Source organism: Alternaria alternata (assembly GCF_001642055.1).
Source record: "Alternaria alternata strain SRC1lrK2f unplaced genomic scaffold CC77scaffold_6, whole genome shotgun sequence".
NCBI lineage: Eukaryota > Fungi > Ascomycota > Dothideomycetes > Pleosporales > Pleosporaceae > Alternaria > Alternaria alternata.
Window position 1 is genome coordinate 1375204 of NW_017306195.1, and position 26931 is coordinate 1402134.

The window sequence follows — 26931 nt, forward strand, 5'->3', positions numbered from 1 at the left end:
CCGTGTACACCACTGCTATCGTGAAGATCCGAGACGATCGCTGAGCTTACGATTCCAGAACAATACTATCATGAATGAGAATCATCGAAGTCTTGATACTGCATTTGCAGGTTGTCCTTCCCACGGCTGTATACATTTTCTAGTACACAAACATCAGACGCCAGGCGACATACGAGCACTTCACCCTAGCGCGTTGACCATCGCCAGCACGTTGTCTCGATCTGAGCTCGCGATGAAGCACCTATACAGCTATATAGGGAGCTCACTTCCAGCAGTTACTCACTGTATGGTACTTTGCAGATTACCGTAACTCAAGTGACGAAATAGGCCACGTTTCATTGTACATGTGCATGCCATCTGCGAGTATTACGCAGGGACCATATCTGGCTGCAAGAGTCCAGAGAAAAGCAAGATGTACCCATCAGAGACGAGTCGATCGAATTCATGTAAGAAGAAACTCATTATCGTAGGGAGATGACGCTCCTTAGAGATAGACACTTCGGATTCTCATATCCAGCACAACAACACCCATGTAAGGTTCCAGAGTGGTTCTGGTTTCAGCGTCGTCTATCCCGGGAATGTTTACCCAGCCACTTTCGCCCAAATGCTACTGCACTGGCTCTCTTAATGATCCACTGGATCGACAGTGGCTTCCCCTAGAAGCAGAGCGATCAAAAGTATTAATCAGGTCACATATCCGGGGGCCGATTGGCTGATAGATATTCGTTTTTGTTCTGCATCTGCAGTCAGCGAGCAAGTGTTGCGATAGAACGTAACCTCCAGTGATGTAAAAATAGGATCTTGGTCTTGTCTCCAATCATGGTTACGCCCTGCATATCACCTGACTTTGGTGAGGCAATAACATAATCTTCTTTTCACGATCAGGGGGGAAACGTACTACCAGTATCCTCTGCCTTCAAGCTGAAGACGAAAACACTCACCTCTTCGTTCCATACTACAAGCAACAACCGACTACACCACGATGGTCCCAATGGAGTCACAACAGCAGCGGACGCTAATCCTTGATCTCGGCGACGTCCTATTCCACTGGTCTTCTCGCGATCTTACCGTCCTTTCCCCGCAAATTTTCCACTCTGTTATCCTCTCTCCAACATGGGCGGAGTTGGAGCGCGACCATCTCGAAGAGGCAGAAGCTCTGAAGATTATAGGAGAGCAACTCTCAATTGATCCTGGAATGATAAGCGAAGCACTTACGCAATGTCGCAGAACTTTATGCGTCGATAACAACCTCATCGAGAGGCTCAAAAAGCTCAAAGCAGAGATGAATGGGCGGCTCAAGGTTTACGCAATGAGCAATATCGCAAGGGAAGACTTTGCGCGCCTCCAGGCTGTGCTATCTGACTGGAGCTTATTCGACGGCGTGTTCACGTCTTTCGAGGCGGGTATGACGAAGTTTGAGCTCGGCTTTTTCGAGCATGTGCTGGACAGCATTGGATGTCGCGATCCAACATCTGTGATCTTCGTCGATGACAAGCGCGGACAAGTCAATACAGCGCGCTCATTCGGTATGCAGGGCATCGTATTCGAGTCCCCAGGCGCTCTGATGCGTCAGTTGCGCAACCAGCTGTTCGATCCCGTAACACGAGCGCGTCGATACATGACTGACAATGCCGGCAAACATGTCTCTCGCATCGAAGACGGACCTGAGCTAAATGAGTTTTTCTCTCAGTTCATGATTCATTGGGAGCTCGAAGACGCAAGCCTCCTCAGTCTTTCGCCTCCTAACACCGATGCTGCGGAGATCAATGCAACGATTGAGCAAGCGAGCAAGGAAGCTAAGATATGGAACTACTTTAACGGCCCTCCTATTGGTACGACAAAGACCTGTAAGATATCTCGCATGCTAAGTGTATTCAACCCATACTAATCTCGCAATGGCATCTAGTCCCTGATGATGTCGATGACACTGCCAACGCTTTGCTTGTGTTTTCGCCGCCCGCCTCTTCGGCCAACCCAGTACTGGATCATATGCTTCAAAACAGGCACGCACAAGACGGCCTTGTCTTGACGTACTTCTGCGACAAGCGACCTCGTTTGGATCCGATCGTCATTACCAATGTCATTCGAGTTTTCTACAAGTACAACCGCGGCGCTGATGTCAAACTCGAGCTTGATTACATTCGTCGCATCCTTCTAAATCGCGCTTATATCGATGGTACGGACATGTATCTCTCTGCTGAGACATTCTTATACTTTTTGTCTTGCCTTGTAGAGGCGAACACAACTGCGCCTGAGATTCAATCACTCAAAGAGCCGATAGCTGCCGCGCTCCGAGGATACGTCGGTCGCCGCGGAGATTCTTTCGCTGTTGCTGCGCGTGTCTTAGCATGCCAGAAGCTTGGTGTGTGGGTCCAGCCTGACCTCGAATACCTCAAAGAGTTGCAAGAATGTGATGGGGGTTGGGAAATTGGGTGGGTGTGTCGGTTCGGCAGGAGCCATAAGCGGATTGGAAATCGGGGCGTGCCTACAGCTTGGGCTATCAAGGCGCTTGAGCATGAAAAGATTCTTGCGCACGAACTCCAGCCCTAGTTTTGGACGAAAACCTCAACGGTGGCATGATGAAAGAAGCGGACAAAGAGAACGATGAGCTCAAGTAGTCGTAGGAGAAGCGCAGCTGTTTGCTCGCAGTTCATTCAAAGTTGCTTTCATTCGTCCGTAGGCTTTTTCAGTGGACTAGCTCTTCCTTTACATGCCCTTGTGTGCCTTACGGGTTGTGTCTAATCACTCTGGCTGATTCTCTCCTCCATAACAGCCTGGTTCTTCTCGCTGACGTGCGCAAACTCCCTGAATCTCTTCTCCTCATCTGACTTGCTCGCCCTTACAACCCTTCGGTTCTCTGGATTTAGTCCCATGCATAGCCTCGGCTGCTCATAGAACATAATGTCGATCTGCTCGAGCGTGCGTCCAGAAGTCTCGACACCAAAGAAGTAGGTAAGCGGTACAAAGGATGCGCAAACCGCAGCCCAGACCCAGAAGTAATGTCCGCGAATGTTATCTAGGCCAATGGGAGTGACCATAACGACGACGAAGTTCGACATCCAATGCGAGAAGACGCCGACAGCTGTCGCTTTGTTTCGGACACGGAGAGGTTGAATCTCGGCTGAGTAGGACCACGACACAGGCAATATACCGAGGGTGAAGCAGTCGAGATACAAGAAGATGAAGGCGACTGCTGCTGCGGCGCTAGCATAGCTGTTTGTGGCCAGGCATCCGGCGATGATCGCCATACATGCTGCGCAACCGGCTGACGAGCCCATAACCGACCATCGGCGCCCAATCTTGTCGATGTAGAAGTATGGTGGCCACGAGAACACAGCATACTGAGTAAAAGCCACTGAGGCGAGGATGAGAGACATGCTCGGAGAGTAGTCGAGGTACTGCTGGAAGATGTAGGCCAGGTAGTAGCACAAGGCGTTGATGCCACTCCACTGGTTCATCATATAAGGTCCCATTCCGAGAACAACACGGTGTAGATTGCGGGTCTTGGTTGCATTGCTGAAGACTTCGCTCCAGGTGGGCTCTTCCTCGCTACTCTCTGCCGCGATCGCGTCGAGGATTTCCTGGAGTTGGCCCAGCACTTCTTCATCATCCAGCGGCTTGTCCAAAAGTCGACTGATGGTATACTTCGCCTGAGAGTTGCGTTAGGGTCAATGTGTTCATCATGCGATAGATTACGTACCTCGTCAATCTTTCCACGCGATGCTAACCATCTTGGAGTTTCGCACAAGAACGGGCAAAGCGCCAACACAAGCAGTGAAAACAGTATTTGGCAAGCGACAGGAAAGCGCCACTGCAGCGAGCTATCGGCATATAGCGTCGCAAAGCATAGCCAAGACGCGACAGCAACTCCAATGATGATCAAGGCGGACTGGACAACAAGAAGCGAACCACGGTTGTGTGCAGGTAGTGTCTCTGACTGTAGGATTGGTACCGCAACCGTTGACAGTCCGACACCAACGCCACCGATGATGCGGGAGACGAACATCTGCCAGTAGTCGAAGCTGGCACATTGAATAGCAGCACCAATTACGACAATGAGGTTAGCGAGGATGATGGAACGCTTGCGTCCGATACGCTCGCCAAAGACGAAAGCCACAACGGCACCGAGAGCGCAGCCGATATCGTAGATGGCTGTGACGAGGCCGGTCATGGTTGGGTTGGGATTGCCAAGGGTATCTTTGAAGCGCTGGCCGCCCAGGATGCCGCCGAAGAGTCCTTGGTCATCTTTGAGTCGCGTTAGACATCATAGCCACAGTGTAACATGATTGACTTCAAGCTTACATCCGAAAAGAAGAAAGTCAAGACCAGAGGTCAACAGAATAACGGCAATGAGGCTCTTGCCTCTGAGCTCGAGGAAGCGCATAATGAAGATCCTGAATCCAATAGTCTGGTTGACAGGAAGGAACTGCAGAACAGTGTGATGACGGACTCAGGCTACGAACCACAAACATATAGGCTTTATACTCGTCCCAGCCACTTACAGATGTACATCGGCATATCCTCATCCAGCTTAATGTCGAAGCATCTAAAGTAGCGGCAGAAACCTGGTAGAATCTCCCCACGGACCATATCCGGGGAAATTATGGGCCTGCGGAGAAGCAAATGCGGAGGTGAGCGACATGGAATAGTGCGCCAGGGCAAGGCTTCGTAGAGACGCACTCATGCCGTCCTAGCTGGGCTGAAGTCATGCTAGCTGGGCCGGCTGGGCAAAAGTGCGGGGTTCCCCTTTGGGCATGCCGCATTCAAGGACGGAAGGTTTGCCGGCAGTGAAACACCATGTGATATCGATGCTTCCCGTCGTGATAAATTTCGTGAACCTGAAAATATGACTTGTGCTAGTTCATCGCATTTCTCTATACATGAGACCAACACCACCAGGCTGGTTTCGCAGATTGTCGAACCGGAAATCTTGTAGGTGCTTTCGGTGAGCGTAAAAGGCGTTCTTGCCGATGATTGGAGTCTCGCATCGAGCTGCTGCGAGGTTTAGGATGCAATTCCGACGCACGAAGCCCGTGCGCCCCAAGTATAGGCTGAACATATAGCCTTGCACGTGAGACTCGGTCAAGATAGATCACGGGAACTCTTCTGCAGAAAAGCAACACAAGAAGGGGAATCAGTATACGCGAAGTGAGGAACAAAAAGGTCTTTGGTAGAGTAGTTGGGGAGGAAAGGCACGTTTCCGACATCTGGACTATGCAATTACAGCACCTTTCTGTACCTGCAAAGCCTCCATAATGATGCTCATGAATATTTCGGCGTATAGTGACTCTCCTACCCCTACTTCATTTCGTCGTCCATGGATATATAGGATTTCCCCGAAGTTGCCTTACTGCAGTTCATGTAACATTTCCCTCGTAGCGCTCAAGCTTTTGGTATCCCCGTAGATCGCTGCAATCAGACTTCCATCTATCTTCGGAAACTCTCGTTGCAGCGTTTCAACATTCTCGTCGTCATCGTCTTTTCGTCCCGCAGCCTCGTAACTCTGCATCACCTCAATCTGGTGCGAACGGTCCTGTCCGGTAGGAAGAGCCATCTCCGTAGCTGTGCGGCGGGGCGGTAGACCTGGCGGAACATCTTCTTGTCCAGGGTAAGAGGATTGGGGGGTTTGTTGTTGCTGGTAGGACTGTTGGGAAGGGTCATGGGATTGTGATTGCATGAATGGATTGTGAGATTGAGTTTGGCTTGGCTCTTGGCTCCACGGTGAGGTGTCCTGGTGTTGAGGCGGGTACTGTACGTACGGCTCTTGAGGGGGATGTTGACCTAATGGGTTCGGGGGTGGTTGTTGGGCGTAGGGGTTGTGAGGCGGGTCTTGGTACGCTTGGTAGGGGTTGTGGCTCTGCTGGCTCTGTCCTTGTGGGTTCCCTTGGTCTGCCCACGGGTTGTCGTTGTGGTTGGAGGCCATGACTGCGATACTTGTACTTTTGGGATGGTCTTGTGGTAGAGGTCTTGGGTTTTTGAGTCGTGTTCCAGGGCGGCGGAGCTTAGGATTAGCTGACGAATATGTGAAGGCGCAGGAGGCGATGACGCAGGCTTGCCGCACGGGCCGCCTGCCCCGCTTCGACCCGCATTGTACTGGAAGCTACGAAGAAGATCGTACAACTGATCGCGAATCGCATACCACGACTGTTCGTCAAAATTCACCGCTCCTACGCCATGTTCTGATATTTGTCTTTTCTCTGATCCTTCCATAGAGCTCACAAGATGCAGCGATTATCCTGCTGTTCCTTCATCTATGTCAGCCTAGCTTTTCCAACATGACAACAATGCTTTCATTAAGGTAAGAGGAAAATGAAGTTGAAGATGAGGTGTTGAGTCGCGTTTTTAGGCGAGGTAAGAAGAATGGACTCTGCATTACATCTCTCAAACTCAATTCCGTTGATTCCCTCAACGTCTACTTATTACCGTCGTTGAACGTGAAGAAAGAGCTGTGGTAGACTGAGGTACCCAAATGACTGCGCCTACATTCTCTTCTGTTCTTCACTGTACACTATAAGGTCATGCCGATTGGCATGCATATTACGATGAGCGTTGCAGACGCAATGGTGGCTTCGATGGACCAGAAAGACATGTTTTCGAACATTTGAGATCGGTGAAGATCTAAAGATTGTAGCACGGTTACCTTCGTTAGGAGAAAAGATGTTATGGATTTTGTGTATGTTCATTGTTATGGACGGTAATTAAGCTAGGTTTGGCGTCATTGGCTATCCAGTAGGTGGAGGTACGTGCTGTATTTGTTTCATATGTCGGATATCGGGGAATTTCCATCTCTGGTTTTGCATGATTGGTTCAAGCGGGCGCGATCTCCATGAAGGCTGTCGTAATCAGGTTAGTATGGCATACTCAGGTTTCGCATTATTGGTGCTCCTGTCGAGCATAATGATCATGTACGTAGCCACACAGATCAAGTTGACTACGCCAGCAAACCTCTTCTACCTTTTTTATTCTTATAAATACTTTCTATCTCATTTCTCCATAACCTCCTCTCATTCCAGCTCCAGTTCTTTACTAAATCAGCGCAGCCATAACGCTCCAACGTCTACCACAATGTCGAGATCGCTTGCCAGACGGATACCTGACGACGTCTGGAACTTTCACAAGATTACTATCTGGGAGCTGTATATTGTTGAAGATAGAAAGCTTGATGGTTACGATGGTGTCATGGATGTTATGACGAGGCGTTATGGCTTCTCGCCTACGTATGTATTCACGTGGACCCAACGTACTCAATCAAGCTTACCTGAACATAGTAAGTCGCAGTATGAGAATAAAATTGCGTTTTGGAATATGCGCAAGAAAATTACGGATAGAGAGTGGAATGCAATCTTGCCTCGTGTCCAACAAAGAGCGGATCGAGGTCGACAGACGCATCTTGTCTTCAACGGCGTTCGCGTCGACCAGAAGCGCATAGAAAGGGAATTGGATCGCCGCCGTTCGGATTCAAGCATGCGAGATAGCTTTCTCCAAGGTAACACATCCTTATGGTTGTTGCTACATGACTAATTGATGATAGCTACGGACCCTACAACGCCACCCGGTTTTGCAATCCAATCTCCACCGTGCGCCACCGACGCAAATGAGGATGATCCCATGTCGAACTCGTGGCTCTCAGCCCTTGACGCCGCCGATAATGGCCATCACGCTTCGAGCCCAGAACCTCAGGCCGCACCTAAAGATACCGGTACATCATTCTTGACGTTTTATTACTGCGTCCACTGCGGCGAAGGCCCGTACCATATCTCCCGCAGCCCATATTGCCCTGACTGTTTCCCCCTTAGCGACACGTCGCAGTACAACTCACACGATCACGATTCCACTGGAAAGCCAAACACGTTCCATGAACTTATAGACCCCAAATACAAAACTCCATATCGTCAGCCCTATGGACAACGTCGATATTGTTCACCACTAGTATACCTTTGGGTATGTTGTGCATGTGGCAGCCACAATTCGTATAAGATAGATCAAGGTTGCGCAGAATGTTGCAATCACTGGCGTTGTAGTCATTGTATCCTTTATGATACAAACTCTTGATGGTTAGTATAGCAAAAGCGAAGATGACTTCGGTAGACCAAAAGAATGTGTTAATAGATGCTCAATTTGCAGCGAGCCTGTCATACTGTCAAATTAGAAAACTCTCACCGTCGACCCAGGCTGTCGAGGCTGCCTCTCAGCTTCCTTCAAGATTGTGGTATACTGTTTGGAATTCCTACTCAATTCTTAATGCTCTCTCCTCCAACAGCTTATAATCTTGCGAAGACTCTGAATTGACAGCACGAGCCAGACCATCAGGTAGGCTGGATAAAGCATCGAAGAACTCTTCGTCAGAACGAGAAGACTGATCGCTTGGAGTTTGTGGATGTCTAGCTTCGGCATTGACGCCAGAAGCGGAGCATTGTAGCCTGTGATGGGACGTTTCAGGTCTCTGACGTGAATCCAGGAAATCCACTCGAGGTTGTTCTTGTACCCTGAGGTTCTCTTGTACCATAGGCTGAAAAAGCACATGATCCACTATCGGTGGGTAATTAGGAAGGAGCATGAGTGTCTTGGTGGCACGAGGTGGCGAAACATCAAACTCGTTCGACGCACCATTCGAGCTGTGTTTTACGGACACCTCATCGCGGTGACTCGATATGCCCTCTGTACTTGAGCTATCATGACTATGGCGGGAAGGATGGCGCCCATGACGGCGGTGACGGGCTCTTTGAGAACCATTATTAACTGCATCTGCTCTTTTGATCTCTTTCCGGTGCTTTGAAGGGTAAGAACTTTTCTCAAATCTTCCATGTCGGCGACCCTCACTTCGGGGCGGACCATGTGTTGGTGCTGTGTCGTAGCCCATGTATCCTGAGTTCTTGACAACGATCTCCGTGTCACCGATAATGTAGATGCCATCGTTGCGAATCGAAGTGTGTTGACGGTGACGAGACGATGAGGTGCGACGCTTTGCTTCTAGCATTTTCTTTAGGTTGAGATGTCCATGAGGTTGTTAGGCCTGAGCAGGTAGACATTCAGATCTTCATTATGCAACACGTCTGGACGTGGGCGTTTACAACAGATTGTTGGCGGTCAGCGACATATCAAGGACAGACGCAAACATGTATACCATCCGCTCAGCAATGGGCGTTCTTTGCACTTGTTCGTTTACTCCTCATATACTCAGGCGTTTGCGCACACATGGCACTGCGATATTGGTTCAGGTAGACGGATTGGGGGAAAGCGGCTAGGTACCGCCACTTCATGTCGGTGCGCATATTAGAGCAAGTCCAGTTGTGCAATGTAATGGGAAATATCTTCATATGCTCCAAGCCCAATGTCAATTCATCAGCCCGTTACCGTTTGTCGTGTTGTAACATAAGGGTCACCGTTCGACAACTACCTAGGTATCAACCATGCCTTGTCAACTTTCTGTGCTCTTTTAAATCCGCAGTGTAAACTGTTTACGCGGGATCCTCGGTTTTCGCTCGCTTGCCCTCCGCGCCGCCATCATCAACTTCTAGTTTTCTCTTACTGCTACCGGCATCGTTTGAACCTGATGGTGCCGGAGCAGGCGCCTTGACCTTTTTCTTCACCATACCAGACACATCGTTCGCGGTCTTGGTAGCTTCCGCAAGCTTCGCCTTTTGCGTTGCGGAATCTGCGCCCAACAGGCCTCCTAGCAGACCCTTGAACACCGACGAGTCAATACTGTCAAACTCCTGCTTGGTGGGATCTGACTTGAGATCTACAAGACGAGTCTTGAGGTCTTCGAGCATACCCTTTTTATCCTCAATGATTGTTTGCTTCTCCTTCTTCTGCTCAGGTTTCAGCGCGTCAGAGCCGAGTGCGGCCTCCTCCTTCTTCAATCGTGCCTCTAGGCTCTTTATGGCAAGATCAGTCTGCTCAGCAGCCTCGTTGCGCAGCTCCCAGTTTATACCGTCTTCGTCTTCTTTCCCTGGTTCTTGCTTGGCGGACTCTTCGGTCGTTTGTCCGGTCTGGTCTTCTCGTACCTTAGAGACGGATGCAAACTCCAGCGCGAGGGAAAGCGAGTAATGAGCTTCTGTGACGTTCTCATGTTCAAAAGGATACAATTCCTCTTGTAAGGCGAGCGCTTTGCGGGCGTCTGATATGGCGTCGTGGAATCGCTCGTTCTCTAGCGAGATCTCAACAAGGAAACCGTGGCAGTCTGCGATACGCTCCTTGACGATGCGTGCTCGTGGACTTAGCTCTGCTTTGCCCTTGCCCTTATCTGAGGCATCTCCTTCTGGCGAGTCTAATTGCTTCTCGTAGAGGACGCGAGCTAGCTCGAAGATCTCGTACGCGTTTCCGAGGTCGTCATCGTCCTCCTCTTCCTCGCCATCCTGCATGTCATCGTCTTCATCCTCAGAATCGGTCCAGTTCTCGTCGCCCTGGAGCTGGAAGTATGGCTTGTTCTCTACTGACTCCTCCTTGGGCTCAGCCTTTGCGGCGCTTGACCCCTCGCCCGTCTCTGCTTTGGTGGCCTTTTTTGCTTTGGGCTGCTTCTTCTTCTTTTCCTGTGTTGCCACCTTGTTGCCTAGCACATCACTCTTGGCGACTGCGGACCTGTATAGCGCGCGTCCGTAGTAGAAGAGCAGCTCAGCGTTCTCCGGTGCCATCTCGCCGTTGAGTTCAGCTTGAATTTCGACGGCATCGGCGTAGTGTTCGGCAGCAGCGTCGTAGTTTTTGGTGGAGTAGTGGATAGAAGCAGCCTGCGACAGCTCTCCCATCTTCTCTTTCGTCCTGGGCAGGTCCTCGGTCTCAGTGACGGTCGCGAGCAGTTCAGTCGCAGGGTCGGCCATTGTGTGAGATTAATCAAGTTCGCGGATATTGTGTGGAGTATGCGACAGCAATAACGGACTTCTCGAGCGGATAAAGGAGGCGTGAAGGATGTTTAGTGTTGTGTTTGGGTTGGAGGATTGGTGGTTGCTGGGAAAAGTAGCTTAGCCCATACCTAGCGCGAAATCGCGCCTGGACGCGTCGCACGCGTAAAGTGGAATACCGACCGCCTGCCAACATTGCGACACAGCACAACTTCACCCTCACCACTACCAACATGGCGACCTCGAGAAGACCAGAGAAGCCCTCAGCGGTACCCTCAGATCTTATCCCATCTTCGTCGCCCGCATTCGGAACGCCCGTTCATCCCATCAATCCCCGCAGAACAGCCCCCATACGCGCCCCGCCTGCACTGAAGCCAGTTGGAAAGTCGACTGTGCTACCTATACTCCTTCCACCGGCGACATTGCGACCGCTTGCCTTTCGGACATTTACGAAGAAACACAACCTCACCCTCACATCCTCTGCCCTCCAAGCATTAGCAACGTTTGTAGGGAAGCACTGCGGATCAGGATGGAGAGAGGAAGGCTTAGCAGAGAAGGTCTTGGAAGAGATTGCGAAGAGCTGGAAGAAATGCGGTGGTCAAGTCATCGTAGAAGGCGACAATGAGACACTCAGAGGCATACTGAAGACACTTGAAGGCTCCATGAGCGGAGGAAGAGTAGTACAAGGGTCGACTCTGGGTAGGCAAACCAGTTTCAACTTTGGACCTGAAATGGCCGGCCAGACAAACCACTCGAGTCTGGACAGTAACAGCAGTTTTGGCATGTCCAGTCTGGAGGTGGAAGACAAAGACGAAGAAGAAGATCTGCTGAGAGATCCAAGAGAGTGGATGAAGGTCATTGGCGCCTTCGACCAGCCAAAGCTGATATACAATGCTACCCAGAAGCATTTCGAAAAGTATGCAGAGAGCAAGCGAGAGTTGAATATCTGCTGACCATGACAGATCTGCCAAAAAGCCATCACTCTTCCCAGATCCAAAACACAAGACTGAGCTCTTCCGTCAACGGTACCACATCGTACACCAGCGCATACTTCGTAACGAGACGTTTCAAGCGCCCACCTTCTCTACAGCGCGGTCTGCTACCCTAAGCCGCACAGGATCCATTGCAACCTCACAGATGAACACCATCACTCCCATCGCAAACCTGCTTGGTCGGACTGGAAGTACGCATCTATTGCTAGGCATGCTTACAGTCTCGGCCACTAGTGTGCTCTCACTTTCCGATCTCACAGGCACAATTACCTTGGACATTCAACACGCACGCCCAATTCCTGAGAATGGCGCATACTTTGCACCAGGCATGATTGTTTTAGTCGAGGGCAGCTATGAAGAGGATGCTGGTGCCACATCAACGCTAGGAGGCAGCAGCGGCATTGGTGGCACGATAGGCGGCAAATTCCTAGGTTTCTCAGTCGGACACCCTCCCAGTGAACGGAGAACAGCAACTTTGGGGGGCGCCGAAGAGGCCGACAAGAACAGCTTGGCTGGACCAGCATTCGGATGGACAGACTTCTTAGGCGTCGGGTCTCAGCGCGCGACCGGTACTCGCATGAACAAGATTGCATCGAAACTCCTCGACCCCGACACAGCACACAACATCGTCATAGCCTCAGACCTCCATCTAGATGTCCCATCCACATTGTCTGCTCTCCGTACCCTCTTACGCACATACACACCCGATCCTACCGACGCCCACCCAGTCTATCCTCTCGGCATCATCCTGATGGGAAACTTCAGTTCGAAAGCCAGTTTGGCAGGCGTACCAGGAACAGGCAGTATAGAATACAAAGAACACTTCGACGCACTCGCTTCTGTCCTTGCAGAGTTTCAAACTCTCATCGCACATACTACACTTGTACTCGTTCCCGGCGACAACGACGCCTGGCCGAGTGCGTTCTCCGCCGGTGCCGCTACACCATTACCGAGGAAACCTATTCCAACAATGTTCACAAGCAGGATTAGAAAGGTCGTTGCTGAAGCGAACAGAGAGATCTGGGGAGCGGGCAAGGCAAAGGGCAAAGAAGGGGAAGTAATCTGGACATCCAATCCCTCGCGCTTGACCTGGTTCGGCGTGAAGGGCGAGATGGCAATACTGAGGGACGATATGGCTGGAAGATTACAAAGACAATCGATACGATTCAACAAGCCACCTCCGGATGTAGATGACGATATGCCATACGCGCCGAGTCATCAACAACAAGAAGTGGAACAGCAGGACGCCATGGATCTTGATCTCAGGCCGCCGCCAGCCCGACAGCAACAGCAGCAACCAGATGTTGATCTCGAAACACAAACAGCGCGCGCGCTCACTCGAACAATACTCTCACAGTCGCATTTAAGCCCCTTCCCACTCTCAGCGCGGCCATTACACTGGGATTTCGCACACACAATGAATCTCTACCCGTTGCCGACGAGCTTGGTGCTCGCAGATAGCGAGGCACCGGCATTTGTAGTCAAGTACTTTGGCTGTACAGTCATGAACCCAGGAAGTATAGATGAAAGTGGCGGGAGAGGAAGGCGAGAAGGAAGAGCAAGATGGGTCGAGTTCGATATCAGAGCTTCCGCTGGCGTAGTTAGGACCGAGGGATAGTAACGGTTTAATGTCGTTGTTTACGATCGGTTTCTCATCGATAGTGCACATGCTGTTTTAGCGTTTTGATTTGGTCATTCCGTGGTTTTGGTATCATATTGTTCCTGGCAGCTGGATTTGAACTCATATTCTTTGATTCAAGATTTAAAAAGGAGCGCATGTCATAATACCCTTGGGTAAAGGTTATAGAAATGCAAGTAACGTGTCAACAGCGCTCTATTGCCCACTTCATGCGCACACTCGTTGCCGATTTCAGCTTGTTCCCTTTCGAGAGAACTCCGACGTCTCGAACAGGAAGCCAGATGCTTTTCGAGTACTCTGCATGCAGCACACTTGGTCGTGCATGGGATCTTGCTCCGCATGTTCCCGCCTTTGCCGGATATGCAGGTGCACATATGGATCCATGTGTAATCAACACTCCTTTTGAAGCACTGGATGTACATAGCAACATCCTACGGCTAGCTTGAGGCTTTTCTGCTGGCATGTTTGAAAGAAACGATTAGATGACCACTCGAACATGGCGAACCACTCGGTGGCTTTTGGAGAAGACACAACCATACTTTTTGACTGTGTTCGACTTGACGTTTTGTATCATGAGTAAGATAGCAAGAGAACTGAATGTGATGATCCTGCTAACCGTTTTCTGAGTCCGAGAGCTCACAAAGAAACATTTCGACGTTTTCTCCAATTTTCAATCAGGCGGACATACAATTTGTTGCTTGACGTTTTAGAGGTAAAGACGATCTGGTAGTCGTAATATGACAATGCGAGTAGTAAGCGGAGAAAAGAGTCGCTTTTGTGGGATTTTATGCGTCCCCCAATGGTTTAGTTGAGTTGTCTTTTTTTGCGCTCCCCACATGTGATTTGTGAGTTCGTTTTTGGTGTCGCCCTTTCATATTGGAAAGAAGAATATCAGTCTTCTTCATTGGGGGGGGGTTTTAAAAAAAATATTTTCGAAGCTCTTGAGGAGTGGTGTTCTTAAAGTTAAAAAGATGACGGTTTTAGCCATGGCATGGTAAGATCGATATTTTTGGGAAAGCGAGAGACACACATGTGCTTCAATGGTGCCGTCTTAGGAAAGGAACAACTAAAGTGTGATGGAAGAAACATGAAGCAGACCTCTGGAAGACAGTGATTTATACGTATCTCCTCTCGGCTAGCGAGCACATGTCCATAGATCATATGTCCGCATTACTGACGCCCCGAACATCACCACATTAGAACGCTGCAGCATCTTACAGAAGTAATCAATAGTACAACAATGCCCATTATTATGTACAGTTTTATGTACACGTAACGCCAATAATGCATGCCTCCCATACGAACATCAGCTTCGAAACGTCAGTCATGACAAGTTCAAAAACATCAAATTCCATCTTCCGCGAGTCCATGTCCACCTCATGACGTGCTCAACCCTTAATATCTCCCTTCAATCCGCCCTCAACACCACCCTTTCCAAACCTGTACCCGAAACTGACGGCTACGGCGCAGAACAATCCCAAGCAAAGCAACGTCGGTCCCCAACGATCGTGATATGTGACCGCTCTCCTCTCCTTGATCTTGTTCACTCTCCACAAGTACAAGCCTGCACTATAGCACAGCGCAAGACAAGCGATGATGGTGAACGCCCAAGCAGCTGCAAAAGCCAAGCTATCACCAAAGTTGAGCAACGTAGCGGCGATGGAACCGATGAGGATGGAGAATTCTAGCCACGAGAGGAAAGTACGCTCGGTTGCCAACTGGACCTTGGGTTCGACACGGACAGGGACGTGAATACCTATTATGATGTTAGTACAGGCTGGAGGTGGGATGATCGGAACAACTTACGCTTGCCCTTCGGTGCCTTGAAGCGCTTGACTTCGCCCTTCTGTTTCCATGAGGGTACGCCAAGGGAGAAGCCTCCCTCACCAACGTCAGTTGGTGTTGGCTTGGGGATTATTGCTGCAACACTCGAGAGAACCGTAGAGCCCACGTTGGCGGCGGTACGCTCTACCCATTTCTTTGCATAGCGGAGACCTCCTTGTCGCTTAGCAGCCTCAAACTCCTCGTCATCATCGTCACTGTCAGAATCGTAGATGGGGTAGTCCTCGTCGCGAGTGCGTCCAGCGGCGACACGCTCTTCAATATCAAGCGCATTGGGATCGTTGCCATTCGTAAGAGTGCCGTAATCGCGAGTTCGTTCCATCTCATTCTGCTCCATTACGTCCCTTGCGTCGCGAAGCCTCCTCATCCTGTCGTCATCCTCGTTGCCGTTAGCTGCGGGCAAACCCATGACGGCATCCTCGTCTTCGCTATCGTCGTCGTCCAGGTTACCGCTAGTGCTAATGTCGTTGCTTGCTCCGGGGCGCTCGATACCGAACTTGTGGGTGACAGGCTTGCGGATGTCAACATCCATCTGGGGGTACCAGTATGGGATCAAGTTGATGCGCTTGGGGTTGAGTGTGGCAGTCCCGTGAATGTACTTGGAGAACTTGGGTACGGCTTCGACGAGATGGGAAGACGTGAGGTCACGGATCCACTGAGGCGGCTCTCCTCCAGCTTGTGTCTGAAGCTTGACCTCGAGAACGGCGTAAGGGAAGAGTTCTTTGTCCTCCTTGGGCAACTGCTTGAAAGGCCAGTCCACACCGATATCCGTGCGGCGCCAGTTATCACCAGCGCGCCTCTTGCCGTCCAGGTTGTCCTCGCGGGTCATGGTAAGCTCAGTGTCTAAGGAGATACGGACGCGAGCATCGCCGGGAAGTTGGAAAGCGGTACGGTGGTAGAAAGATCGCGTAACGGGTTCGAGCTTGCGGGTCAGTACGCGGTACTGGATCTCTCGGGCCAGTTGCTCGTCAGAAGCGATGTCCTTTTCAGGCCTCTTCTGCTCCCTACGCTCCTTCTCGAAGATCTGCTCAGGCCTGAGTTCACCACGGAGGTATGCGTTGACGTTCTTCTCCTTGAGCTTGAAACGCGCCTTGACAGACTCCTCGCCTGTCCAGTCCTCACGATGCGTCTTGCGCTCAATGAAGATGGTGTCGCTAGACATGCCTCCATACCATCGCAGACGGATAGCCTCAGCACCCTCCGTCTTCTTCAGACGGCCCTGGTATAGCTCCCATGTGTCGGTGTTGTCGAAGTAGATGGATGTGATGGCGGAGTCCTCCTCGTTGAACTCTTTGTTGGGGTTGAACACAAGCACAGGCAGGTGCTTGAGGACGATAAGCTTCAGCTCCAGGATGTTATCGGGGTGCACCCAGTACTTGGTTGTCTGGCGCACGAAGTTTTGTTGTTTTCCTCCGGCGGAAGCGTCACCCTTGACGGGGTTTCCTCGGGTGCGGACGATGTCATAGAGTCGCGATAGCTTGACCACGTAGGAGTCGTAGTTGTCCTGGAAGAAGGGCTTACGCTTCAGACGGGCGGCGAAGACGGGCTTGAGGAACCAGCTGGTGTTTTTCTGCATGCAATTAGCCTTGCAACATGCCAATTGTTTCAATACGTACGTCGTGCTTCTTGATAATCTTCTGGAAGCCCGTGTAGTTGAGCTGCGTGAACTTGGCGAGGTCGTGGACATCGGCGATGATATCGCTCAGGTCTTCCTCTAACAAGTCGAAATCTTCCTCGAAGTTGTCGCTGTTTTGGGGCTCCTGCTGGGCGCGCGCGACGGCATCGTTGACTTCCTTCTCGGAGGCTGCTATGCGACGGATAATTTCCTCGGCCTTGACGCGCTGGAACGTGTAGACCTTGTCGAGCTCCTTCTCGAGCTGCTCGACGAAACTCTGCTCCGACTTCTCGTCCCAGATGTGGTGGACGCGCAGCGAGTTCTTCAGATTCTCATAGTCGATGTAGTAGAAGATCCACTCCTTGTTGAGCGACTGCTTGAGCTGCTGACCAAACCTGCGAACGCGCATTAGTTTCCGTTGACATCATCCGCGCTGTGCGACGATTGGGCGACGCGTGCATGGCTGCATTGCTGGGATTACGAACCTCATGTCGGGCGAACGAGGATAACTGCAGACCTCGAGCCGTTGAATTGGGATGTTATGAGCGTGGAAGAATGGTTGTCAGCAATATGGGCTCACGATGGAAGCTTCAGAAGTTGATGCAGGGCCCCAGCGCAACAAGACCGGGCCCAAGAGTGAAGCTCCCCGCTTGCATGTGCAGACTTGGGTGGAGCGCCGTCCCTTAGTGTCGTCTGGACGAGCCGTAGATGGGTCTGCCGTTGCGCGCCCAGCCATTTAGAAGGTCCGATGCCACCCACGTGTATACAAACAATGCAGGCAGTATGCTCCTTCGCTTCCTGTCGCTGCAACACGGGGAGAAAAGCTTTACATCTCTTCCCTGCAGTCATTCTTCCGAACACTGCATTGGCGAATCACGTCTGTGATGACGTTGGTTTGGCGACAACCGATCCTGGTGCAGCGGCTCCTTCCTCGGCATGAACTGGTGTTATCAGACAGGGGTCTCTTGTTTCTTCATGATATTGCTTCTCTACATCTGTTGGGAACGCGACATTGGATGCGCAAGTACACAGTAGCTCTGGACTAAGAGGTTCACACGGCACGATGCATATAACTTAGGATGACAAGCACAGCTAGTATCTATAGTGGTTTCGTATTGAGAGTTACATACTGCCGACTCGATATCGTGCAGCATGACCTTTCTCTATCCTAAAGCGACAGACGGACATGACACGACTCAAGGGATATAATAACAAGGTAAACTCCATCCGGCGCCGAGCTCTATGGGTATCGCGTAATGACAGACAGAAAACGTATAATCGTATAGGTATCGTGTAGTTGTGTGACGGCTGCCACACCTACGCATCTTAATTATGCAACGCTTCGTTGGGGAAGGTATGCGCAGGCGTGACATGCTGACTTGATTCTGGACTGTTGGTCTTGCTGGCCTCAGGCGAGGGCGTATGCGACCGCGAGACGATGTATAGGTCCTCGTAGCTCCCTAGTATCATGTGCTTCCATTTCGCGAGCGTGGGCAGTCCCACATTTGCGACGGAAGCCTTGAGGGTAGGCTTCTCTGCGTATTTTTCACGCTCCAACGGAGCGAGCAGATCTTCGTTGAGTATGTCAAGCCGACTGTTGCCGCGCGGTATAGGCTTCTTGGTGACGCGTATGAAGGGTAATGACGGGTCTGGGCGCTGCCTTAGTTGGGGCCAAATCAGCAGGCAGAAGGAAACGTACCTTGGTCAAGTTCACTGCAAAGGTCGGCCTCTGTCTTGATCTCTAGACCCTTTGCGCCCGAACGATACTTGTACACAAGGATAGACTTGTGGCCGCCTGCATCCAAATCGAACAGGACACTCGATTTACTGGACGCTGAGCCAGACGTCGAATCCGACTTGAAGGTCGTGCTTTCCTGCATTATTCCTTCGCTTCTGTACTGAGAAGGTGAGGCTGAGATGTCGCAACAGGCGAGAATAGGGCTCCGGTGGGCAGAGAAGGATGAAGGATGGGTAGCGAAAGGAATCTGGTGCTTGTCTCGGTTGTTGTTTGTGGTCCTACAAACTGGTGGAATGTGCTTTGTATAGGCGTAGGCGCCGGTCAGTCGCGTGAGGGAAAAATGGTGTGAAGGTGCAGGTGGAGTGACGGTCTGGGTCGTGAGAGAGCGTCGAGCCTTCCAGCAGCGTCACACCACGGGCTGCGCCCCCTAGCGTGGCTGATGGTATGATGTCGCTCCCGGCCGATTTACTCGTTGATTGGTTCACGATGCGGCTGTGCCGTCAACTACCGTGATTGGCCCAAATGCGCAACGGCGACGTTCCTGTTCCAAACATTCAAATATATTAGTCTTTCGGTCAGGTACAGCTCGTTTGAGTTCTGTCTCGTCTCGCCTAACATGAGCCAGAAAGCCCTGTCTCTGAGGAATCCTGGTCAACCACGGGCAGAGCCGGCTACGGACTAAAAGCGAGGCCCGTCAGTATGCCGAACATGCCCACAACCTTCCATCGATCGAAAAGAGACCATTTGACTCATCGTGTTATTTTATGACATATTTTTTTCATACATGTAACAGCGATATTGCGAGAGATTATCAAGCGCATCACCTGCAAGTCTGTAACCCATGAACGCCATTCATGTGACCATATATCGGCCAAAATTCGCTCTCACTACGCAGTCCGGCAGACCCGCTTGGCCATCGTCAGTATCACAAGCAGGCGTCACTCTGGATTCAGTTTCGACCCCCTGGCGTCTCGAGTTTGCTCGAGGAGGACTGCGTCCCGAACATGTTAGCCTTTCTGCCTGCTCGTATACAGCCCTGCATTTCAGCTCCACATAGGCAACAACGCGAAATAGTATGCCTGTATAGCAAGCAGAACGGCTACTGATAAACTCTCACCGTGGTTGTTGTCGGCTCCCAAATTCTGGGTAGGATTGCGGGAGAACGGGCTGACCTCATCATTCTATTCCCTGCGTCACACAAACCCGTCACCCCCTGACCACTTCAACATAAAGAACTCCCAGGGTCACAATGAGATCAGAGACAAGCCTCCACGCTTTATTGGACCCCAGAGGCTTAGCAGTGGCTCTGTCGCAATTCCGTCGTCCTAATTCGTCACGACCCCAGACTCCATTCGCTAGCGGCAGAGTCAGCCACTCCCGCGACCCACCCATCCACCAGCGTGCAGACCGTCGCGCCCTTTGCAGGAACGCGCCAAAGCTGTCATGAGGCTCTCCGCAGCCTTATATCCACTGCAACCTGCGTCGATCCGTTACCTCCTTTTGTTTCCGGCCTGACCAGAAGTGCGCGATTTGTGCAAGGCTGCATACCTTAGGTCCCAAACCTCCATCAAGTACACAGCAAGCGCGCCGACATGTTGCAACCACCGGAGCCGGTCTCGCGGCCGCTCAGTATAAGGACGACGGGCACCAGTGCCACGGTGCAGGACAAAACTGGAGAAACCTGGAAGATGAACGTTACCAAGGACAACTGCTGGGAGGACTTGATACTCACGCTAGGTATGTGAAGTTGTTCCGCCATGTGGAGAAGGGTCCAGGTGGACATGGATGTAGCGCATTGGATGCGCGCAACGGTACGAGTGCTTAAACCTGCATGGTCGATCGCGGAGGGATTCGTAGCATTTGATGGCACTTGTAGCAAATACTAACATGTTCGATAGATGGAGGTGGCATCCGTGGCTACTCAAGCCTCCTGATTATTCAACGCCTCATGCACGAGATTGCAATATGCGAACGCCGATTACAAACACAAGAAGGCCCTGTAGAGGGCAGCGAACGACGCGAATTCAATGAAGACGAACTATTGCCATGTCATTACTTTGACTTCATGTACGGAACGAGTACGGGCGGACTCATCTCCGTCATGCTGGCTAGGTTGCGTATGAGCGTACCACAATGCCTCGAACTATACCGTAAAGTAGGACACGAGCTGTTTGGACACAGGAGGAGTGTGCTGCCTCTGGCTACCAAATACCACCACAAGCCATTAGAGAAAGCCGTGCAAGATATCGTCAGGCAATACTGCAAGGAGCACAACCACTGTATAGGAGATGACTGGCACCCATGGGTTCTAGAGGAAGAGAGCACTCCAGTGCAAGCGACGGTCAACGAACCAGGTATGGGCTCATTACAAAGCTCAACTACCTGGTCAAGTGGTGGTGAGCCGTCAATCAGAGGCAGGCCAACAGAGCGGATATGTCAATCGTAAGTTCCCCCATCTATGTGTCCTCGACAAGGTCTGCCTACTACAAGACCATTCCTGCGGTCTTGTTGAATTTGAAGAACCTCTTGTTTGATCTTGGGGCTGACTATCATCACTTTCACGCTTTACTAACCATACCCAGTATCTGTCTGACTGCCACCCACTCTGGCCAAATCGACGAAGCACACCTTCTCCGCTCATACAACCACCAATACGATCCCGATATCGCTCCACCCTGGGTTACAAACTACAATGCCGGTGCCGACAAATTGAAGATATGGCAGGTGACACGAGCTACGTCTGCAGCTCCTTTCTACTTTGAGATGCTCACCGCCGAGATCGGCAGCGGGAGAAACAGAAAGCGAGTGAGCTTCAAAGATGGAGGAATTCGCGAAAACAACCCCTCGTATGCTGCTTATAGTGAGCACGCTTCGCTGAACGGTGACGATAAAGAGCCAGGTTTGTTACTTTCTATCGGGACAGGACGCCCGGATACCACAAATGACGGATTCGCGGCGGTTTGGCCTGGCCCATTAGGCAAGGTCAAGGCGCTGCAGAAGTGGAGTGAGAAGCTGGCTGTTTTCAAGAACGTCTTGATCAAATACACCGAAGGTGAAGATCGTCATAAGATGATGCGTACAATAGCCAAGGGAGAACATCGATGGTACAAGCGCCTCAACGTCGACAAAGGGCTTGAAGGCCTACCACTTGACAGCTGGGAGAAGGGACCATGGACCAATCCGCAAACGAATGAAAGGAAAGAGGTTCCTGGAGGTAAAACGCTTTCCACTATGGAGCAAGCAACGAACGCATATCTTGAGAGGAATACGATCGCCAGCCCAGGAGGCCTGACCGAGTACCAGCCTCCTAAGATTGTTTTGCAACAGGTAGCGGAAAGGCTGGTGCGGCATAGGAGGTTAAGGGAAGCAACGAAAGCGGACGACCCCAGGAGATGGCAGACACATATGGGTCAATGGCTTACCGGCGAGTTGAAGCCAGAGGACGCTATGCGAGTCCCTATTAAGCCAGAGCCTAGAAAGGGTTCGCGGGGCTTCGTCTCTGGGTCCCGCCCCATAACGCCCAGCGGCAAAGCACCCGACATTGCTTCGTGAAGTCCCAAGCTTCGCGGACAATCCCGGACCATCCCGCTGCCCAACTTTTATCTTCTATCTGGGGAATTATCAAAGACCTTTCCTGGCTGGGGGACTGCCACTCGCAAAGCCCCAAATCACGTCCAGCAGTGCTATCCTTCAATCTCTCAGCCTTCCGCAGAGCAAAGTCTGCAGCATCGGCATTTCCTGTCATTCCTACGTACGGCATGCACCACCCCTGACCCTGCAAGGCGTAGCATGGCATAGCATGGCATTTTGGCGCACATCATCCTGATTCTTCTCTGAGTTACCGCTTCGAAGCATTTGTCATCGCATGTTAGCGTTGAGTTGTCGGCACGGATCGAAGTTTGACATTTCTGTCCGTTTCATATAAGCATGGCGTATAGCATAGCGGCGCATAAAGATACCATCTCCCATTTATACATCTCGGTAGTTCAACACATGTTTACTCCGCTTCTATCCGAACCAAGACTTCCCGCGCGCGGATCTATGCATGTTTGCTACAAAGATAGAAACAACTTCACTCATACCACCAACAGCCTCATCTGACTTGCGACAACCCACCACGTAATCGATGGCGGTGCAAGTGAGTGTGTCCATTGCTAACTTGGCTCATGCTTGGCAGGAACATCCGCAGAGCTTGGTGTAAAGCATGCTCAAATCAAATCTAGACGTTTCAATGGGTAAGGCAAGTGAAGCGGGGAGATTTTCCTTGGTTAGACAACTGCCTGACTCAATCCACATTAATGTGACCTCATGTTTTCGCACTGATCACTTATCAGCAGTCCCCAAGTTTCTCCGCATTTTCATGATTGATGGTGGCCAAGGTCCACTTTTGTTGAAGAACATGGAAGAAGATGCCACAACTTGCTTTTTTAGTACTCAGTGTAACTTTAGACATACACTTGAATCTTGGGTACTTGGCTACGCGTAGGCATGTGTGTTGTCTGCCGTGGCTGTTGCGTCGCGGCAGGCAGTGCTGCGTGCGACGCAAGACGATCGTCCTACATGAATAACCCAATAAACCTCACTCGCCAAGGCTCCGTCGTTGCTGGGCGCTTGGCACTGCATCTGACTTCATGCTTGGGCGCCTTGACACAAGACCTTGATCCCCGGCGCCAATCCACATTCCCCATGGACAACGCCCACCCGTGATAACCGACGACGGACCGATAGATGGCGGGACGCAGGGCGGAGCCTGCTGTCAGACGTAATCACCGCGAGCAATGTGATGTCAGCCCTGTGCGAGGAACGGGAATGTTTGATTGGATGCGGAGGGCTAGCCGTCTCAGAAGGGAAAGTAGGCACGCGAGCAGTTTTTGAAGTATATAGTTCCCTGATACTTCCCACGATGGAGGACATCATCAGCATCGCAAACCACAGTCTTCACTACTCCACAACAATACAACACCAATCAAACTTTACAACTCTCGCTTGAGATTACCACCTACCGCAAACATGCACTTCCAGAAGCTCGCCATCGTCTTTGCTCTTTCCGCCATCGGTCTTGCTCAGGATGTCGACAACGACGATGTCCCCATGCAGTGCCGCGATGTCTGCGCCTCGGTCGTTACACTGACCCGTGACTGTGACAACAGCACCAGTAAGTATATCTCGTTGGTAACATAACACACGAATACTAACTAGACACTTCAGACGACGATGCCGCTGAGCGCCAGTGCATCTGCAACGCCCAGAACGCCAATACCGCCATCCCCCTCTGCGCCGCCTGCATCACCCAGAACGGCGGAGAGCTTGACAACGACGTCTCCGATATTGTCCGCGAATGCTCCTTCAGCGCCACTTCCTACAACCCCTCGGCCGCTTCTACAGCCCCTCCGGCTTCTGCTTCCGGTACGTCTGTTGGTTCCGTTACTTCCATGGTTTCGATGACTTCGGCCATGTCGAACGCTTCTTCCGCCGCTCCGACAACTACCATGTCTGGAGCGACTTCTGGTTCTTCTGCGGCTTCTAACGCTGCTTCAGCGACTTCTGGCACTGGTGGTGCTGGTGGTGCTCAACAGACCACTAACGGTGCCCCTGCACCAACTATGGCTGCCGCGGCTATCGGATTGGGTGGTGTCCTTGGTGTTGCCGGACTTCTCTTGTAGATCCAGTAATACGACAGTGAGGTTTCGATGGTGGATCTAACGAGTTGTGGAGGGTACAGTGGAGGTGATCGATCAGAGGGTAGTGTAGCGATCTTGACGTTTCCAACGAATTCTAATGTCTCCAAGTTGATATCCACAATTTAAGCACCAAAGTACAATCAATGTTATCTTCTTCCCTAAACTTCTTCCTTCACATACTCTCAAGACTTTACAAGTATTCCGGTGTAGTCCGCAAGAATTTGGACCACTGTCATTCAATGATGAAGCTATACACGATGAAACATCCAAGATGTTCAATTTTGTTTACTAGGGTACGGCCCACCAAGGCTGGGCAGCGAAGATGAGAGGATTCAATAGGGCGAGCATGAACCTAACGAGGATGTTGGCGGAAAGTATCTTAGTTCCCAAGGTTCTCTCGCAGCTTGGCACGTGCGTATGCGTCAAGCTACTTCGTAAGGTTGAATCCAGGAAGGGACGACCATGTCATCACCTCGGCGCAGCTTCATCAGAAGCCAGGTGTCTCTGCAACCTGTCTGTCTTCGATCCGTTGAATAGAAGGGACAACAACTGGACCTTGGGAGTTAGGTTTGCATAGCCTTCTCGGCGGAGCGTACTCCCGATCCCTAGATGAGCGGAAATTGACATGGTCCTCGTAGGTTTCCATTCCTTCATCCAGGGCATTTAACGGTCTTCCAAATGCCGCCTTCGAGCTGTATTAGGCATTGTTCGGTCGAAGCACCACCCAGGTCCCCACTCACGAACACCGTAGGATATGTCAGTCAACTTCATCTTCCGTGCAGAATATTTGATACGTACCGACAAGCACAGCTGCATAAGCCGCAGCAGCAGCGAAAACCTCCGCTCGCTTTGCTGTTGTTAACAACGCAACGCTTAGCGCAAAGAGTGCAGTATACATCGCTACGAGGCCCAGCTTCGCTTTCGGGCTGGATACATAATACAAATTGACAATCGCGCCAATCAAAAGAACAGCGGCAAGCATCATGTTCAAGGCAGATACTGTTCGCACGATGTGCGAATTCTTGTATATCGCCGTGCGGTCGAGTGGGTCTTGAGCTCTGCGCTTTTGAAATGGCCAGTAATCTCGCAGGAAGAGTGAGAGGTGATCCTCTTCGACGGGCGCAGCCAGCATGAGGAGATCGCCTTCTTCGTCTAGGAAGCCTTGCGCTGCCCCTCCGATGAGGGGTAATGGTTGAGGCTTACCATACTCATCGCGGAAAGATGCTCCCTTCAAGAAGTCGCGGAAAGTGGTCAGAACTCGATCACTGGGTTTGCGGAGACCTAGTGTCTGTGACTGCAAGTTCAATAGCTCATCTGCTTCATGTCAGTGTGAACTATGGATGTTGGGACGAGCTCAAGTTTTCCATACAATATTCCTTCAAAACGACACCTAACTCTTCCAAAGTCTCAATGCGGTCTTTCTCTTTCCTATTCATATCTGTCGCATGCTCCATGAGTGTCTCCCAACTTCGAGAAGACGTTCTGGCCTCCCGGTCGGCACTCAGACGAGCCTGCTCATCCTGTCGGTCAATTTTGCGCTCCAAATCGATCAGTTTTGCCTGTAAATGCAATATAAACCTGGCCCCCAGCTTGTCGAATCTTCGAAAGACGAAGGCTTCGTTGTCGGGGTCGCGAGCGATCCAGGCAGCGAGTGATGGGTAGCCATCGCGAAGATGGCCCAGCTGCAACTCCGTGTCTGAAGACATTGTCGTGCAGTCTTTACTGCAGAATCGGTACAGAAAGAAACCCCATTACGAATATCGTATTGACAGAATGTTAAAGTACGCTCGACTTCTTCGTGTTCAGAACTCAGGCTTACGTGTCGGTGGCGCCTATGCATGACGCTCATTTTGGCTCAACACGCCTTCACCGGTCAGCGGTAGCACAGCCCGATTTACTTGGCGACACAAGATATTGGGTGGAGGTTGAGCGCTTACATCCCTTCGCTACGAAAGACGGCACTCAACTTGCATGCGGTCGCTGGTGAAATAATTCGACTCTTTTACACAAACACGAGATCAAGACAAGAGAAGTACTAGGAAGAGAATTTGGGGGGAAACGCCTAAAACGTATAGATAGATTACTACTCAACGAGCGCTCTGACGAGTAGTATCCAAACATCTATCCAGCCCCCAGCGGCCACTTGCGCATCATGTCGACATACTCGCAGCACTACTACCCGTACCAGGAACAACCAGTTTTCATCGATCCGCATGCATTTGGATATGGTCAATATGATAACCGACGGTCGAAAACACTAACAGATTCCCTGATCAACCATACTGGGCATTCCCCTGGCCCACTTGCGACCCCACCACTGGCGAGCCGCAATCTATCGCAACAGCTGGAACTACCTCAAGATCAACCGCCCGAGTATATGCAATGGGAGAATGATAGTTCTTCGACTTCTCCTACATCCGTAAGGACACCCGACGGCTCATCCTTTGAGGGGGAAATGACTGATTTCTCGCCCACTTACCACCACAACGGCAACACCATGTCAACTCAAAGCTCATATCACTCTATACCGGCGGTGGACTCCAGCATGATACTCAGTGACCAAGGTTAGTTGTCTTGAGCCAGCTC

At 51.1% G+C, this 26931-nt stretch overlaps 13 protein-coding genes across 13 annotated transcripts; 6 read left to right on the forward strand and 7 right to left on the reverse strand.

Moving 5' to 3' along the window:
• The first annotated feature begins 922 nt into the window (after positions 1-922).
• On the forward strand, positions 923-2594 carry CC77DRAFT_1039339 (HAD-like protein). Its single transcript, XM_018527159.1, has 2 exons — positions 923-1847; positions 1907-2594. The coding sequence occupies exons 1-2, from the start codon at positions 983-985 to the stop codon at positions 2548-2550; spliced, it is 1509 nt and encodes a 502-aa protein (XP_018388324.1). The 5' UTR covers positions 923-982; the 3' UTR covers positions 2551-2594.
• Positions 2595-2627: 33 nt separating this feature from the next.
• CC77DRAFT_750811 (sugar transporter STL1) lies at positions 2628-4622 on the reverse strand. The gene is made up of 3 exons (XM_018533088.1): positions 4303-4622; positions 3701-4245; positions 2628-3650 (listed from the first exon to the last, which is right to left on the reverse strand). The coding sequence occupies exons 1-3, from the start codon at positions 4382-4384 to the stop codon at positions 2739-2741; spliced, it is 1539 nt and encodes a 512-aa protein (XP_018388325.1). The 5' UTR covers positions 4385-4622; the 3' UTR covers positions 2628-2738.
• Positions 4623-5033: 411 nt separating this feature from the next.
• CC77DRAFT_1018857 (hypothetical protein) lies at positions 5034-5973 on the reverse strand. The gene has a single exon (XM_018524708.1). The coding sequence runs from the start codon at positions 5921-5923 to the stop codon at positions 5348-5350; it is 576 nt and encodes a 191-aa protein (XP_018388326.1). The 5' UTR covers positions 5924-5973; the 3' UTR covers positions 5034-5347.
• Positions 5974-7213: 1240 nt separating this feature from the next.
• Positions 7214-8153, forward strand: CC77DRAFT_750882 (hypothetical protein). The gene is made up of 2 exons (XM_018533089.1): positions 7214-7217; positions 7269-8153. The coding sequence occupies exon 2, from the start codon at positions 7525-7527 to the stop codon at positions 8050-8052; it is 528 nt and encodes a 175-aa protein (XP_018388327.1). The 5' UTR covers positions 7214-7217; positions 7269-7524; the 3' UTR covers positions 8053-8153.
• Position 8154: 1 nt separating this feature from the next.
• On the reverse strand, positions 8155-9056 carry CC77DRAFT_1087507 (hypothetical protein). The gene has a single exon (XM_018529456.1). It carries the CDS (start codon positions 8975-8977, stop codon positions 8228-8230), a length of 750 nt encoding a protein of 249 aa, XP_018388328.1. The 5' UTR covers positions 8978-9056; the 3' UTR covers positions 8155-8227.
• A 197-nt stretch (positions 9057-9253) lies between these two features.
• On the reverse strand, positions 9254-10926 carry CC77DRAFT_1018859 (hypothetical protein). Its single transcript, XM_018524709.1, has one exon. The coding sequence runs from the start codon at positions 10815-10817 to the stop codon at positions 9459-9461; it is 1359 nt and encodes a 452-aa protein (XP_018388329.1). The 5' UTR covers positions 10818-10926; the 3' UTR covers positions 9254-9458.
• A 106-nt stretch (positions 10927-11032) lies between these two features.
• CC77DRAFT_959448 (hypothetical protein) lies at positions 11033-13655 on the forward strand. Its single transcript, XM_018535575.1, has 2 exons — positions 11033-11754; positions 11801-13655. The coding sequence occupies exons 1-2, from the start codon at positions 11072-11074 to the stop codon at positions 13446-13448; spliced, it is 2331 nt and encodes a 776-aa protein (XP_018388330.1). The 5' UTR covers positions 11033-11071; the 3' UTR covers positions 13449-13655.
• Positions 13656-14711: 1056 nt separating this feature from the next.
• CC77DRAFT_985612 (SPX-domain-containing protein) lies at positions 14712-17476 on the reverse strand. Its single transcript, XM_018536203.1, has 3 exons — positions 16928-17476; positions 15276-16881; positions 14712-15225 (listed from the first exon to the last, which is right to left on the reverse strand). The coding sequence occupies exons 1-3, from the start codon at positions 17333-17335 to the stop codon at positions 14858-14860; spliced, it is 2382 nt and encodes a 793-aa protein (XP_018388331.1). The 5' UTR covers positions 17336-17476; the 3' UTR covers positions 14712-14857.
• A 776-nt stretch (positions 17477-18252) lies between these two features.
• CC77DRAFT_1007372 (hypothetical protein) lies at positions 18253-18806 on the reverse strand (the record flags this gene model as incomplete). The annotated part of the gene is made up of 2 exons (XM_018523472.1): positions 18253-18575; positions 18626-18806. 2 exons carry the CDS (start codon positions 18804-18806, stop codon positions 18253-18255), a joined length of 504 nt encoding a protein of 167 aa, XP_018388332.1.
• Positions 18807-19989: 1183 nt separating this feature from the next.
• Positions 19990-22542, forward strand: CC77DRAFT_750923 (FabD/lysophospholipase-like protein). The gene is made up of 3 exons (XM_018533090.1): positions 19990-20401; positions 20563-21106; positions 21247-22542. Exons 1-3 carry the CDS (start codon positions 20257-20259, stop codon positions 22214-22216), a joined length of 1659 nt encoding a protein of 552 aa, XP_018388333.1. The 5' UTR covers positions 19990-20256; the 3' UTR covers positions 22217-22542.
• A 978-nt stretch (positions 22543-23520) lies between these two features.
• CC77DRAFT_1018865 (hypothetical protein) lies at positions 23521-24070 on the forward strand. The gene has a single exon (XM_018524710.1). It carries the CDS (start codon positions 23675-23677, stop codon positions 23843-23845), a length of 171 nt encoding a protein of 56 aa, XP_018388334.1. The 5' UTR covers positions 23521-23674; the 3' UTR covers positions 23846-24070.
• An 888-nt stretch (positions 24071-24958) lies between these two features.
• Positions 24959-26274, reverse strand: CC77DRAFT_752182 (hypothetical protein). The gene is made up of 3 exons (XM_018533091.1): positions 25715-26274; positions 25144-25659; positions 24959-25093 (listed from the first exon to the last, which is right to left on the reverse strand). The coding sequence occupies exons 1-3, from the start codon at positions 26049-26051 to the stop codon at positions 24996-24998; spliced, it is 951 nt and encodes a 316-aa protein (XP_018388335.1). The 5' UTR covers positions 26052-26274; the 3' UTR covers positions 24959-24995.
• A 132-nt stretch (positions 26275-26406) lies between these two features.
• Positions 26407-26914, forward strand: CC77DRAFT_1093351 (hypothetical protein; the record flags this gene model as incomplete). Its single annotated transcript, XM_018529677.1, has 1 exon — positions 26407-26914. The coding sequence occupies exon 1, from the start codon at positions 26498-26500 to the stop codon at positions 26912-26914; it is 417 nt and encodes a 138-aa protein (XP_018388336.1). The 5' UTR covers positions 26407-26497.
• Between the last annotated feature and the right edge of the window lie 17 nt (positions 26915-26931).

What these genes read in the sequence shown, in the direction of transcription:
- CC77DRAFT_1039339 (XM_018527159.1), top strand. Translation starts at nt 983, where the DNA reads ATGGTCCCAATGGAGTCACAACAGCAGCGGACGCTAATCCTTGATCTC. An exon ending in TATTGGTACGACAAAGACCT is followed by an intron (nt 1,848 to 1,906) that starts GTAAGATATCTC and finishes AATGGCATCTAG; the next exon opens with TCCCTGATGATGTCGATGAC.
- CC77DRAFT_750811 (XM_018533088.1), bottom strand. Translation starts at nt 4,384, where the DNA reads ATGCGCTTCCTCGAGCTCAGAGGCAAGAGCCTCATTGCCGTTATTCTG. An exon ending in TGACTTTCTTCTTTTCGGAT is followed by an intron (nt 4,246 to 4,302) that starts GTAAGCTTGAAG and finishes CGCGACTCAAAG; the next exon opens with ATGACCAAGGACTCTTCGGC. An exon ending in CGCGTGGAAAGATTGACGAG is followed by an intron (nt 3,651 to 3,700) that starts GTACGTAATCTA and finishes CGCAACTCTCAG; the next exon opens with GCGAAGTATACCATCAGTCG.
- CC77DRAFT_1018857 (XM_018524708.1), bottom strand. Translation starts at nt 5,923, where the DNA reads ATGGCCTCCAACCACAACGACAACCCGTGGGCAGACCAAGGGAACCCA.
- CC77DRAFT_750882 (XM_018533089.1), top strand. Translation starts at nt 7,525, where the DNA reads ATGATAGCTACGGACCCTACAACGCCACCCGGTTTTGCAATCCAATCT.
- CC77DRAFT_1087507 (XM_018529456.1), bottom strand. Translation starts at nt 8,977, where the DNA reads ATGCTAGAAGCAAAGCGTCGCACCTCATCGTCTCGTCACCGTCAACAC.
- CC77DRAFT_1018859 (XM_018524709.1), bottom strand. Translation starts at nt 10,817, where the DNA reads ATGGCCGACCCTGCGACTGAACTGCTCGCGACCGTCACTGAGACCGAG.
- CC77DRAFT_959448 (XM_018535575.1), top strand. Translation starts at nt 11,072, where the DNA reads ATGGCGACCTCGAGAAGACCAGAGAAGCCCTCAGCGGTACCCTCAGAT. An exon ending in ACCCAGAAGCATTTCGAAAA is followed by an intron (nt 11,755 to 11,800) that starts GTATGCAGAGAG and finishes TGACCATGACAG; the next exon opens with ATCTGCCAAAAAGCCATCAC.
- CC77DRAFT_985612 (XM_018536203.1), bottom strand. Translation starts at nt 17,335, where the DNA reads ATGCGCGTTCGCAGGTTTGGTCAGCAGCTCAAGCAGTCGCTCAACAAG. An exon ending in AGATTATCAAGAAGCACGAC is followed by an intron (nt 16,882 to 16,927) that starts GTACGTATTGAA and finishes AATTGCATGCAG; the next exon opens with AAAAACACCAGCTGGTTCCT. An exon ending in CAAGGCACCGAAGGGCAAGC is followed by an intron (nt 15,226 to 15,275) that starts GTAAGTTGTTCC and finishes ACATCATAATAG; the next exon opens with GTATTCACGTCCCTGTCCGT.
- CC77DRAFT_750923 (XM_018533090.1), top strand. Translation starts at nt 20,257, where the DNA reads ATGTTGCAACCACCGGAGCCGGTCTCGCGGCCGCTCAGTATAAGGACG. An exon ending in GGACTTGATACTCACGCTAG is followed by an intron (nt 20,402 to 20,562) that starts GTATGTGAAGTT and finishes CATGTTCGATAG; the next exon opens with ATGGAGGTGGCATCCGTGGC. An exon ending in ACAGAGCGGATATGTCAATC is followed by an intron (nt 21,107 to 21,246) that starts GTAAGTTCCCCC and finishes AACCATACCCAG; the next exon opens with TATCTGTCTGACTGCCACCC.
- CC77DRAFT_1018865 (XM_018524710.1), top strand. Translation starts at nt 23,675, where the DNA reads ATGCACTTCCAGAAGCTCGCCATCGTCTTTGCTCTTTCCGCCATCGGT.
- CC77DRAFT_752182 (XM_018533091.1), bottom strand. Translation starts at nt 26,051, where the DNA reads ATGTCTTCAGACACGGAGTTGCAGCTGGGCCATCTTCGCGATGGCTAC. An exon ending in TGTCGTTTTGAAGGAATATT is followed by an intron (nt 25,660 to 25,714) that starts GTATGGAAAACT and finishes GACATGAAGCAG; the next exon opens with ATGAGCTATTGAACTTGCAG. An exon ending in TTATGCAGCTGTGCTTGTCG is followed by an intron (nt 25,094 to 25,143) that starts GTACGTATCAAA and finishes TGACATATCCTA; the next exon opens with CGGTGTTCGTGAGTGGGGAC.